Raw genomic sequence first — 16,014 nt, 5'->3', positions numbered from 1 at the left:
TTTAGAGCACAGCCTGGAACCAGTTACATATACCCTCAAGCTTCAGTAGCAGTAAGTGAAATATTACTCCTGGACTAATTTACAGATTCAATGGAGACTCTCCCTGACTCTCTCTTTCTCTCTCTAACAGGCATTCATTCAGTCCCCAGTCCAGCTCAGACCACACTGAACCCTGAGGTGTCCCAATGCCATAATGACCATAATATGTACATAGGATATCGTCTACTAAGTTGATCATATAGTTGAAGTCAGAAGTTTACATACACTTAGGTTGAAGTCATTAAAACTAGTTTTTCAACCACTCCACAAATTTCTTGTTAACAAACTATAGTTTTGGCAAGTCAGTTAGGACATCTACTTGTGCATGACACAAGTAATTTTTCCAACAATTGTTTACAGAGATATTATTTCACTTATAATTCCCTGTATCACTATTCCAGTAGGTCAGAAGTTTACATACACTAAGTATGTCAGTGACTTTAAACAGCTTGGACAATTTCAGAAAATGATGTCATGGCTTTAGAAGCTTCTGATAGGCTAGTCAATTGGAGGTGTACCTGTGGATGTATTTCAAGGACTACCTTCAAACTCAGTGCCTCTTTGCTTGACATCATGGGAAAATCAAAAGATATCAGCCAAGACCTCAGAAAAAAAATTGTAGACCTCCACAAGTCTGGTTCATCCTTGGGAACAATTTCCAAATGCCTGAAGGTACCACGTTCATCTTTACAAACAATAGTATGCAAGTATAAACACCAAGGGACCATGCAGCGGTCATACCGCTCAGGAAGGAGACGCGTTCTGTCTCCTAGAGATGAAAGTACTTTGGTGCGAAAAGTGCAAATCAATCCCAGAACAACAACAAAGGACCTTGTGAAGATGCTGGAGGAAACAGGTACAAAAGTATCTACAGTAAAACGAGAAGAAGCCACTGCCCCAAAACCGCCATAAAAAAGCCAGGCTACGGTTTGCAACTGCACATGGGTACAAAGATTGTACTTTTTGGAGAAATATCCTCTGGTCTGATGAAACAAAAATAGAACTTGGGTCTTCCAAATGGATAATGACCCCAAGCATACTTCCAAAGTTGTGGCAAAATGGCTTCAGGACAACAAAGTCAAGGTATTGGAGTAGCCATCACCAAGTCCTGACCTCAATCCTATAGAACCTTTGTGGGCAGAACTGAAAAAGCGTGTGCGAGCAAGGAGGCCTACAAACCTGACTCAGTTACACCAGCTCTGTCAGGAGGAATGGGCCAAAATTCACCCAACTTATTGTGGGATGGTTGTGGAAGGCTACCCGAAACGTTTGACCCAAGTTAAACAATTTAAAGGCAATGCTACCAAATACGAATTGAGTATATGTAAACTTCTGACCCACTGGCAATGTGATGAAAGAAATTAAAGCTGAAATAAATCATTCTCCCTACTATTATTCTGACATTTCACATTCTTAGAATAAAGTGATCCTAACTGACCTAAAACAGGGAATTTTTACTAGGATTAAATGTCAGGAATTGTGAAAAACGGAGTTTAAATGTATTTGGCTACGGTGTATGTAAACTTCCGACTTCAACTGTACATTGACTATCAAGTTTTGTAGTTTTCATAGTTTACAGGTGGAAGACATACACTTGGGGGGCTGAGAAAATATACCTTCCAGTATATTTAGAGTTGTGATATTCAGTCTAACAAACAGCTGTCATGTAAGACAATAGTTAAAAGGTGGCTTTTAGATACTTAACTTATTAAAGGGATATTCAATATTAAAGAAATTTTATTGTCAAACTCTAGAATTGCAGGAACTTTATGTATATATTCATGTGCATCATTATAATAAAACTGTCTTCATCTTTTGTGTCTTGATTTAAATAAATATGCATGTGTGCATCATTATAATACCTCAGTATTTTGTATCTTAATTTTTGCCTTGAAATACCTTCATTAATGATGGTGATGACTTATCCTTCCACTTATACTGTGTTTTTAAAATACCCCTCCATATATCCATCAAGAGAGGCGTCATAAGTCATGTCAAACTGTGTAGAATTGCAGGAAATGCATTTTAAAATGTCAAAACAAATTCTGGGGAATCCCCGGACACCCCTTCTACTGTTTGCCCTTCTCCCCTCCCAATATCTACACCATATTTTCGCCCTTGGTTTCTATTATTCCTGTGGTCTGTAATAATTATGTGGTGTATGCTAATATTAGTTAAGATGTGCGCCTGACTGTGACCATCTCTCGAGAGAAAAATTAGAGACTACATTAGTGATTGACAGGAAAAGGAGTCAAATGTTAAGTGTGGTGGGTTGGATTCTGAATAGATAATACATTAACAATGACATCCATGCACAACAGAGCACTGTTCTGTTTTTTTCTCTTGTAATACTACAGTGTTTGCTATGAAAACAGACTGAGTACTGTGCAAGGAACACAACACAGTGTAGGTTTACTCAAAGCGTCCTCTGTTTACCATCCATACAGCACAAGTCATGGAAGAAGATCAAGAACATGGTCCACTGGTCTCCGTTCGTCATGTCCTTCAAGAAGAAGTACCCTTGGATTCAGCTGGCGGGTCATGCAGGTAGGCCTTGACAACACTGCTTCCGGAATGTGGGGATTCTGGGATAAGGCTATGGATGGAATGTGTGTTTTGTGTTCCGCTCTCTTTCTCCCGGCTGGATTTGATACGCTACAGTGACCATTGTGTTTGGAATTCAAATATAGTCTCATGCTAAGCATCGGGGATAAACTTGTACATCATATATTCAAAGGCTCAGTACTACAATTCTGGCATAGCTAAAATTTACTTTAACTAGGCTACCTGTAATTGAATATTTCACTCAGAATCAGATAATACTTTTTCTTTAGCAATAGGACCAAGCAATGTAAACCAGGCCTACAACCTCTACTGTAGTTTGTCTAAATGTTTTTATTGCATGTAATGGTTCCTCTCAGGCAGTTTCAAGGCGGGGGCTAACGGGCGGATCCTGAAGAAGCACTGTGACTGTGAGCAGCGCTGCCTAGACTGGCTGATGAATGACGTGCTGCGGCCCTACGTACCGGCCTACCACGGAGACGTGGAGAAGGACGGGGAGAAGTACAACCAGATGGACGACCTGCTCTCTGAGTTCGACCTGCCCTGCGTCATGGACTGCAAGATGGGTGTCAGGTGAGTGTCGGACACTGGAATGACACACTTTCATAGGCAGGTGCATCTCTGCGTTGAAGTTGCAATTAGGCACAGATCTAATCTCAGTTAAACGACATGTTAACTCTCAGATCTCTTTGTTCCGGTTTGACAGGTTAGGGTAAGGTCCAATATTTAGTCAGGCAGACATCCATTAGGCCTAGCACCGAGGAATGACCATCATCCTCCCCTACAGTGAAGAGATCGTCCTGTAGCTAGCAGACAGCCTGTTGGGAAAGTATTGTGAATCCAATTCCATTCCTTTGGGTTAATTATTTGACTGCTGAACTCCACATATGTGTTACAGTTGTCAAACTCTCCCTTGTTAAGTTTGCATCAGATGTATACCATATATGGGTTATAATTGTTCTCTCCTTAGCCACTTTGTAATGTTATTAGTGACCAGTGAAGTATTGGAGTGTCTTCCGAGCCACTTTAAACTGTATGCTAACAGGTCAGGCCTGTTTTGATACAGTATCCTATATTGCTGAAATTAATAGCTGTGTTGCTCTCTCCCTCTCCTCTCTTTTCCTCTCTAGCACAGCTTTGTGTGCTAATGTGAACATTCTCTGGAAGGGCACTGCACTGCAGAGATGGACAGAGTTAGAGATAACCAGATGGCCACGATATTAGCAAATTATAAACCGGCCTGTCCAAACACAACAATGTGGTGCAGCTCTAACAGGCTAAAGCCTGGCCTGTTATTGAGGTAGCTGGCTGCTGCAACATGAATCAGAATTTGAATCTGCAAAGGAAAGGTTGAGAAAACAGAGGCCCTTATTCAGGGTTGAACTGAGGAAAAGGGAACCCCTCCTGTCTTCTAAAGTATGTTATGTGAAATAAACAGTTGCTCTTCTTCTTTCACATGTTGGCTCCTAGGATATGATCACTCACTATAGCCACGACAATACTGTCACAACTTTGTCAAACAAGAATTATCGTTATTGTATTGGACAATGTTTGTATTCCAAGATATAAAGAGTACAAATATCCTTTATATTGTCCCATAAAATGACATTTATTTTGTTGCTGGACTGGTAACACCATAAAACCATAAAATCCCATTCAACAAGTCAGTACCAAACAGATAGGAATGAGTGAGTAATCTCTTTTGCTTCTCTGTCCACCAAAGGACATACCTGGAAGAGGAGCTGGCCAAGGCCCGTAAAAAGCCCAGTCTAAGGAAGGACATGTACCAGAAGATGGTGGAGGTTGACCCCCTGGCGCCCACACCGGAGGAGCAGGAGCAGCAGGCGGTCACCAAGCCCCGCTACATGAAGTGGAGAGAGACCATCAGCTCCACCGCTACACTAGGCTTCCGCATCGAGGGCATCAAGGTGAGGACAGCTGGACTGCTGTGTGAATGGACACTACAATGCATTGTGATATACAGTAGAGTGATGCATCGTGATATACAGTAGAGTGATGCATCGTGATATACAGTAGAGTGATGCATCGTGATATACAGTAGAGTGATGCATTGTGATATACAGTAGAGTGATGCATCGTGATATACAGTAGAGTGATGCATCGTGATATACAGTAGAGTGATGCATCGTGATATACAGTAGAGTGATGCATCGTGATATACAGTAGAGTGATGCATCGTGATATACAGTAGAGTGATGCATCGTGATATACAGTAGAGTGATGCATTGTGATATACAGTAGAGTGATGCATCGTGATATACAGTAGAGTGATGCATCGTGATATACAGTAGAGTGATGCATCGTGATATACAGTAGAGTGATGCATCGTGATATACAGTAGAGTGATGCATCGTGATATACAGTAGAGTGATGCATCGTGATATACAGTAGAGTGATGCATTGTGATATACAGTAGAGTGATGCATCGTGATATACAGTAGAGTGATGCATCGTGATATACAGTAGAGTGATGCATCGTGATATACAGTAGAGTGATGCATTGTGATATACAGTAGAGTGATGCATCGTGATATACAGTAGAGTGATGCATCGTGATATACAGTAGAGTGATGCATCGTGATATACAGTAGAGTGATGCATCGTGAAATAGAGTAGAGTGATGCATCGTGATATACAGTAGAGTGATGCATTGTGATATACAGTAGAGTGATGCATCGTGATATACAGTAGAGTGATGCATCGTGAAATACAGTAGAGTGATGCATCGTGATATACAGTAGAGTGATGCATTGTGATATACAGTAGTGATGCATCGTGATATACAGTAAAATGATGCATTGTAACGTTTACATTTCAGTCATTTAGCAGACGCGCATATCCAAAGCAACTTATAGGAGCAATTAGGGTTAAGTGCCTTGGTCAAGGGCACATCGACAGATTTTCACCTTGTCACTCGGGTATTCAAACCAGCGACCTTTCAGTTACCTGCCCCATGCTCTTAACCGCTAGGCTACCTGCCATCATACTCTCGAAAACTCGCTTAACAGTCAAATGTTGAGAAGATTAAACACTATAGGGAAGATTACAAAATCCTGCATATGCCAGTCTGTACATTCGGTAGTTACTAGTCAAAATTATAAATGGTGAAAAAATATCACAAAATCTATCCATAAGGAAAAAAGTTAGAATGGGAAATCGAGAGTGTAATTCTGCTTGTAAGGGCTGACCATGATGCTCCTGCTTGGTTTGCGTACAGACAACCTGCAGTCGCCCCTTAATAACATTCCTCATACTGAGGTTTGCCAGGGCCAACAGGGGGGGATCCCTTCTCTTTAGTCTCAGTGTGTATAGGCTGTGTTGAGTGTTTTTGTCACACATAGGGCCTGCTTGTGACACTTCTATTGACAGTAACATCAGTTTCTGAAGCATCCCATTCACTCCCACACACCATCAGTCTCCTCCAAGCTGACATGAATAGATTCAGTGCAGCAGACATACAGACAGATGGTCTGATCGTGTGATTCTGCCTCAGTAAAGCTAAGCATACTAATAGTCTTATTTGTAAAAATCTGGGAGCAACAACAACAAAAAAGAGCATATCTGCAGCATATCCTTCCTAGGCAATTAGATTACATGAGGGTAGTCTAATTCCTCCTAAAGCCAAGAGGGAGACATGCTGGCCATGTTTGGGCCGTAACACCGTCTTCCAGAATGTGTCTCCTCTAATGAGGGCCTGTGGTTTGACTCTGGAGGGCTACAGACAGATGTGCTGGATGAATAGTTCAGACTGGACCGGCAGTGTAGGGAGCAGCGGCAGGGCTGTCCGGAGTTTTCCACTCCAACCATGTCCATAGATGGCCTCGGCCCGCGGGGCTCCTCTGGCTCTCTCTGTTGTCATGACATCAGGGGTTGCCCTCGGAGACTGTGTGTGGAATCAAAAGGCTCTCTGAGTTTTTTGAGTGCACACAGCTGCTATTGTGTCTGTTGGGTCCCAGCTCAATGCCCATATTATTGTCTGCTTGCATATTAATGTTTGACAGACACTCTTATCCACAGTTACAGTTAGTGCATTCATCTTAAGCTAGTTGAGACAACCAACTACATTATTTATATTTACAGTGCCTTGCGAAAGTATTCGGCCCCCTTGAACTTTGCGACCTTTTGCCACATTTCAGGCTTCAAACATAAAGATATAAAACTGTATTTTTTTGTGAAGAATCAACAACAAGCGGGACACAATCATGAAGTGGAACGACATTTATTGGATATTTCAAACTTTTTTAACAAATCAAAAACTGAAAAATTGGGCGTGCAAAATTATTCAGCCCCCTTAAGTTAATACTTTGTAGTGCCACCTTTTGCTGCGATTACAGCTGTAAGTCGCTTGGGGTATGTCTCTATCAGTTTTGCACATCGAGAGACTGACATTTTTTCCTATTCCTCCTTGCAAAACAGCTCGAGCTCAGTGAGGTTGGATGGAGAGCATTTGTGAACAGCAGTTTTCAGTTCTTTCCACAGATTCTCGATTGGATTCAGGTCTGGACTTTGACTTGGCCATTCTAACACCTGGATATGTTTATTTTTGAACCATTCCATTGTAGATTTTGCTTTATGTTTTGGATCATTGTCTTGTTGGAAGACAAATCTCCATCCCAGTCTCAGGTCTTTTGCAGACTCCATCAGGTTTTCTTCCAGAATGGTCCTGTATTTGGCTCCATCCAACTTCCCATCAATTTTAACCATCTTCCCTGTCCCTGCTGAAGAAAAGCAGTCCCAAACCATGATGCTGCCACCACCATGTTTGACAGTGGGGATGGTGTGTTCAGCTGTGTTGCTTTTACGCCAAACATAATGTTTTGCATTGTTGCTAAAAAGTTCAATTTTGGTTTCATCTGACCAGAGCACCTTCTTCCACATGTTTGGTGTGTCTCCCAGGTGGCTTGTGGCAAACTTTAAACAACACTTTTTATGGATCTTTAAGAAATGGCTTTCTTCTTGCCACTCTTCCATAAAGGCCAGATTTGTGCAATATACGACTGATTGTTGTCCTATGGACAGAGTCTCCCACCTCAGCTGTAGATCTCTGCAGTTCATCCAGAGTGATCATGGGCCTCTTGGCTGCATCTCTGATCAGTCTTCTCCTTGTATGAGCTGAAAGTTTAGAGGGACGGCCAGGTCTTGGTAGATTTGCAGTGGTCTGATACTCCTTCCATTTCAATATTATCGCTTGCATAGTGCTCCTTGGGATGTTTAAAGCTTGGTAAATATTTTTGTATCCAAATCCGGCTTTAAACTTCTTCACAACAGTATCTCGGACCTGCCTGGTGTGTTCCTTGTTCTTCATGATGCTCTCTGCGCTTTTAACGGACCTTTGAGACTATCACAGTGCAGGTGCATTTATACGGAGACTTGATTACACACAGGTGGATTGTATTTATCATCATTAGTCATTTAGGTCAACATTGGATCATTCAGAGATCCTCACTGAACTTCTGGAGAGAGTTTGCTGCACTGAAAGTAAAGGGGCTGAATAATTTTGCACGTCCAATTTTTCAGTTTTTGATTTGTTAAAAAAGTTTGAAATATCCAATAAATGTTGTTCCACTTCATGATTGTGTCCCACTTGTTGTTGATTCTTCACAAAAAAATACAGTTTTAAATCTTTATGTTTGAAGCCTGAAATGTGGCATAAGGTCGCAAAGTTCAAGGGGGCCGAATACTTTCGCAAGGCACTGTATATATATATATATACACAAAAGTGGGTGGACACCCCTTCAAATTAGTGGATTCGGCTATTTCAGCCACACCCGTTGATGACAGGTGTATAAAATAGAGCACACAGCCATGCAATCTTTATTGACAAACATTGGCAGTAGAATGGCCCGTACTGAAGAGCTCAGTGACTTTCAACGTGGCACCGTCATAGGATGCCACCTTTCCAACAAGTCAGTTTGTCAAACTTCTGCCCTGCTAGGGCTGCCCCGGTCAACTGTAAGTGCTGTTATTGTGAAGTGGAAACGTCTAGGAGCAACAAAGTCTCAGCCGCGAAGTGGTAGGCCGCACAAGCTCACAGAATGAGACCACTGAGTGCTGAAGCGTGTAGCATGTAAAAATCGTCTGTCCTCTGTTGCAACACTCACTACCAAGTTCCAAACTGCCTCTGGAAGCAACGGCAGCACAATAACTGTTAGTCGGGAGCTTAATGAAATGGGTTTCCATAGTGGAGCTGCCGCACACAAGCCTAAGATGACCTTTCACAATGCCAAGCGTCAGCTGGAGTGGTGCAAAGCTTGCCACCATGGGACTCTGGAGCAGGGGGAACGTTTTTTCTGGAGTGATGAATCACGCTTCACCATCTGGCAGTCCAACGGACAAATCTGAGTTTGGCGGATGCCAGGAGAACACTACCTACCCGAATGCATAGTGCCAACTGTAAAGTTTGGTGGAGGAGGATACTGGTCTGGGGCTGTTTTTCATGGTTCGGGCTATGCCACTTAGTTCCAGTGAATGGAAATCTTAACGCTACAGCATACAATGACATTCTAGACGATTCTGTGCTTCCAACTTTGTGGCAACAGTTTGGGGAAGGCTCTTTCCTGTTTCAGCATGACAATGCCCCCCATGCACAAAGCAAGGTCCATACAGAAATGGTTTGTCGAGATCGGTGTGGAAGAACTTGACTGCCCTGCACAGATCCTTGACCTCAACCCCATTGAACACCTTTGAGATGAATTGGAACGCCAGGCCTAATCGCCCAACATCAGTGCCCGACCTCACTAATGCTCTTGTGGCTGAGTGAAAGCAAGTCCCTGCAGCGATGTTCCAACGTCTAGTGGAGGCTGTCATAGCAGTAAAGGGGGGACCAACTTCATATTAGTGCCCATGATTTTGGAATGAGATGTTTGACAAGCAGGTGTCCATGGTCATGTAGTGTATCTACTGAGACAGTAAAGCACAGCGTTGTGGTTGTGTTTGAATATGTGCACATTAAGTATGTGCAGACGTGTCCTGCTGTCTAAGCAATATGATGCAAAACATTGGGCCACTTTCCTGTTTTGTTCACCTCTTTCAGCAGGGTTTTCCTGTGTAGAGAAATGCCTACAGTATGTAGAATGGTATAGTAAGTTCCACGTTATGGGTCTGACTTTTGAAGTTATTTTGCCTCCCCTTGAATGATAGAGGTCTCAGACATAATATAATGTTGGAGGCCCCATCCTCAGCTCTTTCTTTCCCTTCCTCTTTGCAGAAGGAAGACGGGACGGTAAACAGAGACTTTAAAAAGACCAGGAGCAGGGAGCAAGTGACAGAGGCATTCACTGACTTTGTCAAAGGAAACCAGAACATCCTGGTAAGTGTGTGTGTGTGAGCCTTTCAGTGTGTGCGTGTGTGCGTGTGTGCCTCCATCTATGTGTCTGTGAGCCAGAGCCCCCTACCTCTGTGACAGACCTCCTTCCCACTTCGCCACAGTCTAATTGCCTCTGGAGGGAGCTCCCATGGACTTCCCCCTCTCTAATGGCCCAAGAAGTGAGGTCATAGCCGGGGAGGCTGTGTGTGATGTGGGCCTCCCAGGGTTCTGGAAACAGGGCAGGGAAAGGGAAAGTAAAGAGAAAGGGGGATACCTAGTCAGTTGTACAACGGAATGCATTCAACTGAAATGTGTCTTCCGCATTTAATCCAACCCGAAACTAAACATTCAAAAAATATTTCCTCCATTCCATTCAAACAAGATTTCCTCCATTCCATTCCACATTGGTTTGTCATGTGTTTATCTGATACCACTAGGCTCAAGCCAAGGCTGGCAAGCCCAGCCAAACCCACTATCTCTGTCATTGTGTGGTGGGCCTTGGCCCCACTGTTGTGTACTTAACTGTCACTCATGTGTGGTCTTTATCTCTCTCTCTACTGAGCTGATCTGTTGGCCAATAAGGTTTGCACTATGGAGTTATCAAAATTCACACAATGGTCTGTTTATGAGTAACGTTGTGTAATGAATACAGATTTCAATTCAGTTCAATTTTGTGGTATTTCTAACATAGTTTGTACATGAAATAACACACTTTCACCTTGAGCCTTGAATTAATGAAAGCTTTCCCACATCTCCCTGGGTAGATTGAATAATACCTATTTTGTTCTCGCCTGTCTGTTTTCAGAACTGTTATCTGGACAGACTGAAGGAAATCATGAACACTCTGGAAATATCAACCTTCTTCAAGACCCACGAGGTAAACAAAATCTATTTTTGTCCTCCGCTGGTATTTTATCTACAGTTGTAACATTTGCTGAAATGAACGCATTTGAGATCCGCCCATATACCACTCAACTGATACAGGAGGCTACAATCTGGGCAGTGGAAATACATGAACAATGGCATCTATACAAACACCAACTAATCACAGGACATTGTTATTCCAAACAGGAAGCGTAGTCAGGCTCAGGCACGTGAACTGATAGGGCTCAACCGATGCCTGAGTACATGCCCTTTGCCCCCCAATGACAAAGTGCCCTTGTAGCTCGGTGGATTTAAGACATTTTATGTATTACTTTTTAATTACATTTAACGAATTGCACATCAAACTAGCTAATTTCATAAGCTCTCGAATATCAGAAAAGGTCCCCCTCCCCCTCCCCAAGAGCTCACTCGTCTGACTTGCATGCAGTGGCCATTGGCACCGGGCATGGAGACTTGAATACTGGTAGGAGGCTACTTTTGAGTTGGATCTGTCCTATGTGTCTCTGACTGTTAGTGACAAAGAATGGGGCATTTGCGCTGCTTCTTAGTAAGATGCAGATTTCCGCTGCAATTAAGTAAAAACAAGTTTGTTTCAATAGCATAGCTGACTATTACATCATCATTCACTCTGATCAGATGATATTTATTTAACTAGGCAAGTCAGTTAAGAACAAATTCTTATTTACAATGATGGCCGACACCGACCAAACCCTAACGACGCTGGGCCAATTGTGCACCATCCTATGGGACTCCCAATAACGGCCAGTTGTGATACAGCCTGGAATCAAACCAGGGTCTGTAGTGACGCCTCTAGCACTGAGATGATGTGCCTTAGACTGCTGCGCCACAAGGGAGGCCAAATAGGTAGACACTCTTCCCGATGTCAATCATCCCCCCAAAGTTCTTGGTGCTGTGGCGTTTCAGAGGAAATGTTGAGACACAGGCCCTTGAACAAACCTCCCAGGAATAACCTATGTATGTTAACCCCTCAGATATACCTACTGTATGTGAAACCAGTGGGTCTTTATAGTAACATTTGATCTAAACTCAGGAATAGCTGATCAATAAGGTTATTTGGACTCACATTTGACATCAACCATCTGTCCAGACATACTGTAGTAAGACCATAGAGATGTATAGAGATCGCAACTCTGTATCTGTGCCATTATGTTACATCTTTTGATGTTTGAAAAAAGTGTAAAGCTAATATTGTTGACTTACCCCTCAATGGCTACCTGCAGTGCTGGAGTCTTGAATCAAATCTTGATTTGTTGTGACCACTAGATGGCCGTCATAGCTTAAAGCTGTTAAACTAGGCAAACCAATTTGAAGAAGAAGACAAGGCACTGATCATTGGCTGATAGCTCAACCCATAGAAATCCCCACCCAGTCGACTACTTTAAAATGGAGGAAGCCCTCAATGGCTAAAACAGGTTATTTCCAAGTAATGAGCTCTGTACATCTCTATGAGTAAGACACACCTGTAAAATGTAATCATCTGGATTGCACTTGTACAGTATAATGTTTTTTCCCTGTCAATGCCTTAATGAGTATTTAACTACAGAAAGCATAGGATCATTAGATCAAATAAGCATCTGAACCTCCAAGTCATAAGGTAAAGTTTAACAGTAAAAAAAATGTGTACAGTGTAAGTACATTGAAGGATGTTGATTTAATGGGCAGTTATTTACTCAATGCCGATAACAACCTTTACATGATTATATGGCGATATAGACCATACAAAATTCTTCATTAGGCTTCTCCCTCTTTATTCTTAGATGGCTACCATACACACATTTCAACTACATTTTAAAATGATGTCTTAGCCTATTCTAAACAGGGGAAAAAGTGTTATTTTAACTGCTAGTTTATGTATTTGGTGCTGACAGAGATCTCAGTGTTTTGAGGGCTAAGATGGATCCCTCTCTCCTTCTCTTCTTCCCCAGGTGATTGGCAGCTCACTGCTGTTCGTCCACGATAAGCGGGAGCAGGCCAAGGTGTGGATGATAGACTTTGGGAAGACCACCCCTCTGCCTGAGGGACAGGTCCTGAGTCACAGAGCCACCTGGGAGGAAGGCAACCGTGAGGACGGCTACCTCTATGGCCTGGACCACCTTATAGACATTCTCACCCAAATGGTGGTGACCCCAGAGCCAGACTCACTCTGAGAGGACCGTCCTGTTACCTCTGTCAACCCCTCCCCACCTCGACCCTACCCCCCCTGACAGGACCACCACCTCGCACTACAGTGACGCCTCTGGTGTCCCCAAAAAGCTACCCCATCTCTCCGTCCCTTCCTTATTCCCCCTCTCCCTGGCCCCAGAAAACAAACTGTAACCACACAAGTGAAATGTGATCACTGTTTTGTGTAAACTTGTAGATTCTGTACATACTGCTGTACAGTGTGTTTCTGTTCTGATGAGACTATGGGTTAGGTTCTTTCTCTGCAGCTAGTCCCGTGACAAGCCTTCTTGAGATTTTAGTTGGTTTTGTTTAATGAGGGTTCTTTTTAAAAATTATTTTAGTATTAGCTAACATTGTAGAGCACTTCTTGCTTTCATAGAGGATTACATTTCTTATGAGTTACAACTTCTATGGTGCTTGGCCTTGTGGTGAAAGAGAGACAATTGAAATAGTTATATTCAGCAGTCGGGCACTTCCTGTGTTTTTAAACTAACATACAATTTAACATTGACAGAAAATGTTGAGGGTCAATATTACCCTTTTTAGCTGAAAGGATTGCCATATTCCATTTCCTTTATATGATTGTATTTGTGACCCCCTTTCCAGAATTCTCCAATGTTTATAATTAGTTTGTTTCTCATTGTGTTACAAAAGCTATTGTAATAGTGCACTTGAGACTGTGTGCCGTGATGTGCCTGTCTATATTCATTTCAGTGCCTTCAGAGTGAAAGTAGAGAAGGTTGCATGAGTAGATTGCCCTCCGATATGCACTAAGAACCTATTTTATTAAGGCTAATGTTGACATTCCTGGAATCAACCATTGAGGAGTGACTATCAGTTCAGAGGTAAATGTACATGAAGCAGAGGGAGTAGGCGACTGTCTGGTCTCTAACAGGAAGTAGCCCTTAACCAAGTGAGAATGAGTTTGCATTCTAAATATTCCAAGTTCTTCAGCCATTCAGAACACTTAAAAAAAACAGGTTTTATTCTCTTATTGTCATGATTCCCTTAGTCAGAGGTGGCATCACCTGTGATACTCTGTCATTAATGTATATGGCCTAGCATTGTACACCCATAATAATCACTGCTCTTGAATGAACCCATCCCATCCTGTTTTCCAAGGAACCTGTTCTTGAGGGGAGTTTGTTATTGTGCACAAGGCAGCTTGTGATTGCTGTTTGCATGGCTATTTGCTATTCAAATCTACCATTCCTGCCTCTTGCCCAAACATCCTGAGGTGGCAAACAAAGCTAATGGGATTTCTGTCTATTGGCTAGCAGGTTTATGAACAGGGAGACACTGTCATCATTGTCTGATTGTATTGAATTAGCATTAAGTCATGTTTTGGTGACAATCACACACGCATGACATGGACCATAGAAAGAGTGACTGACATTGTATGGTATTTTTTTTTAAATGGCAGTTAATACCATTTTTTATATGTTGTTTAGCTTACGTTAATCATTTAATAGTAATTTCCCTTTAATAGCCATATTAGATACGATATTCTCAGTTATGAGAGTGAAGTGAGGGTGTCCTTGTTTTGTAATGACTGCTCTCTCACCTTTATCTGAGGGACTGAGAGGGGTGTGGTGTGGTGTGTTAGAATGGCAAATATAATGTCCCAAGGAAACAGGGCTCACTTCTCCAAGGCCTTCAATTGGTTGAGGCAGATGATCCTAGCAGGACAAAATAGACAAATAGTTTTGACCAATACTCTAGGTGTCAAACTTGTCTTGTCTTTGAGTGCCATCAAACTACTTTACCGATGTAGCAGGGATAACCATCAACTTGACACTTAAAAAAAGGAATTCAGTTGGTAAATTGAGAGTGAAACTATAGGCCTACTGCATTAGACCAGAAAGCACAGACATAAAGAGTGGAGTGCCCTCTGCTGTTACTGAATTGTATTACACTGAGCAGCATAAAACAAATGACATGGGTGTATTTTACAGAAACACATTTTGACTTTGATTTAAAAATGTTGCCTTCATTCTCTTACTTCAATATTTCTGGAGTACCTTCTTTCAAATCCCTACTTTGTCAATGTGCTTGTAGTTTTTGTGTAGTCTCTTAGAATGATGTACTCATGACCATATTTATTTCTTTGTGACACTTGCACAAGAACACTAAATGTAGCTAGCTGCATGTGATTTTATTTTTTTTACAATCCTGTCATTTTGTTTAAACTCAGTCATGATATAATAATTGAGTAGGTCACTGTAACATAGGCCCGACTCACTGCTTCTTACAATGTATAAATCATACTGTATGTTTTAGAGATGAACAAGAAGTCTGTCTTCTGTGCACTCTACCAGGTGTTCTTTGTGCCTATGATCTGTGAGACCTAGTTTCGGGCTATGCTGGCCACGGAGTGGTTGGTTAACGTGGAGATTGTCATAGCAATGTCATCTGTCATCCCGGTCCAGGTTGACATGATTGTGTCCTTCGTCTCCTAGCCTTGTGCTGTGACACTGTGGGGATGTTGTGATTGATATACACACACACTGTGCCCCTAGGTCCTCTGGTCATTGTGCTGTCATTACCCATGGATCTTCTTATGTAAATCATGCCATCATGTCAATACTGCAAGCAAAACTACCCACTGGGCACACACTGGTTGAATCAACTTTGTTTCCACGTCATTTCAATTAAATTACGTTGAACCAACGTGGAATAGACGTTGAATTGACATCTGCCCAGTGGGTATGCTTGGCTGTACAATTTTACCGTAGTAAATTTGAACGGAGTGGTTTAAATGCTACCACTTGTTTGTGGCTTTTATTTCAATGTACTGCTGCTCTCTGTCTCGGTTACGGCACATGTAAATTTAGTTATTCCACATGGATTTCTTGTCAAGCACTTTTCACACAACCCGTTCTTAATGAATCTTTACACCATGTCATGTGTGGGACAAATCTCCCTAGCCCCGTTTATACCTGATTCTAACTTGCGTCCTGCCTGGATCTTGTCCACATTCTGATTGTGTGCAAATTTTTAGACAGGTGTGGACAATC

General features: G+C 42.2%; 1 protein-coding gene across 2 annotated transcripts in view; it reads left to right on the top strand.

The window, feature by feature from the left end:
• LOC139407146 (inositol-trisphosphate 3-kinase B) overlaps nt 1-15,761 on the top strand; it is a 49,449-nt gene extending 33,688 nt beyond the window's left edge. For both annotated transcript variants that reach the window (XM_071150627.1, XM_071150628.1), the window contains exons 3-8: nt 2,487-2,586; nt 2,961-3,174; nt 4,325-4,529; nt 9,830-9,931; nt 10,734-10,805; nt 12,760-15,761. In XM_071150627.1, coding sequence (XP_071006728.1) covers nt 2,487-2,586; nt 2,961-3,174; nt 4,325-4,529; nt 9,830-9,931; nt 10,734-10,805; nt 12,760-12,981 — 915 coding nt within the window. In that variant the 3' untranslated portion in view covers nt 12,982-15,761. The remainder of the gene's footprint in view (nt 1-2,486; nt 2,587-2,960; nt 3,175-4,324; nt 4,530-9,829; nt 9,932-10,733; nt 10,806-12,759) is intronic.
• The last annotated feature ends 253 nt before the right edge of the window (nt 15,762-16,014 follow it).

The sequence above is a fragment of the Oncorhynchus clarkii genome, chromosome 4 (genome assembly GCF_045791955.1).
Source record: "Oncorhynchus clarkii lewisi isolate Uvic-CL-2024 chromosome 4, UVic_Ocla_1.0, whole genome shotgun sequence".
In the NCBI taxonomy this organism is placed as follows: domain Eukaryota; kingdom Metazoa; phylum Chordata; class Actinopteri; order Salmoniformes; family Salmonidae; genus Oncorhynchus; species Oncorhynchus clarkii.
Note: the sequence above shows the minus strand (reverse complement) of the source record. Positions and strands in the feature narration are given on the sequence as shown.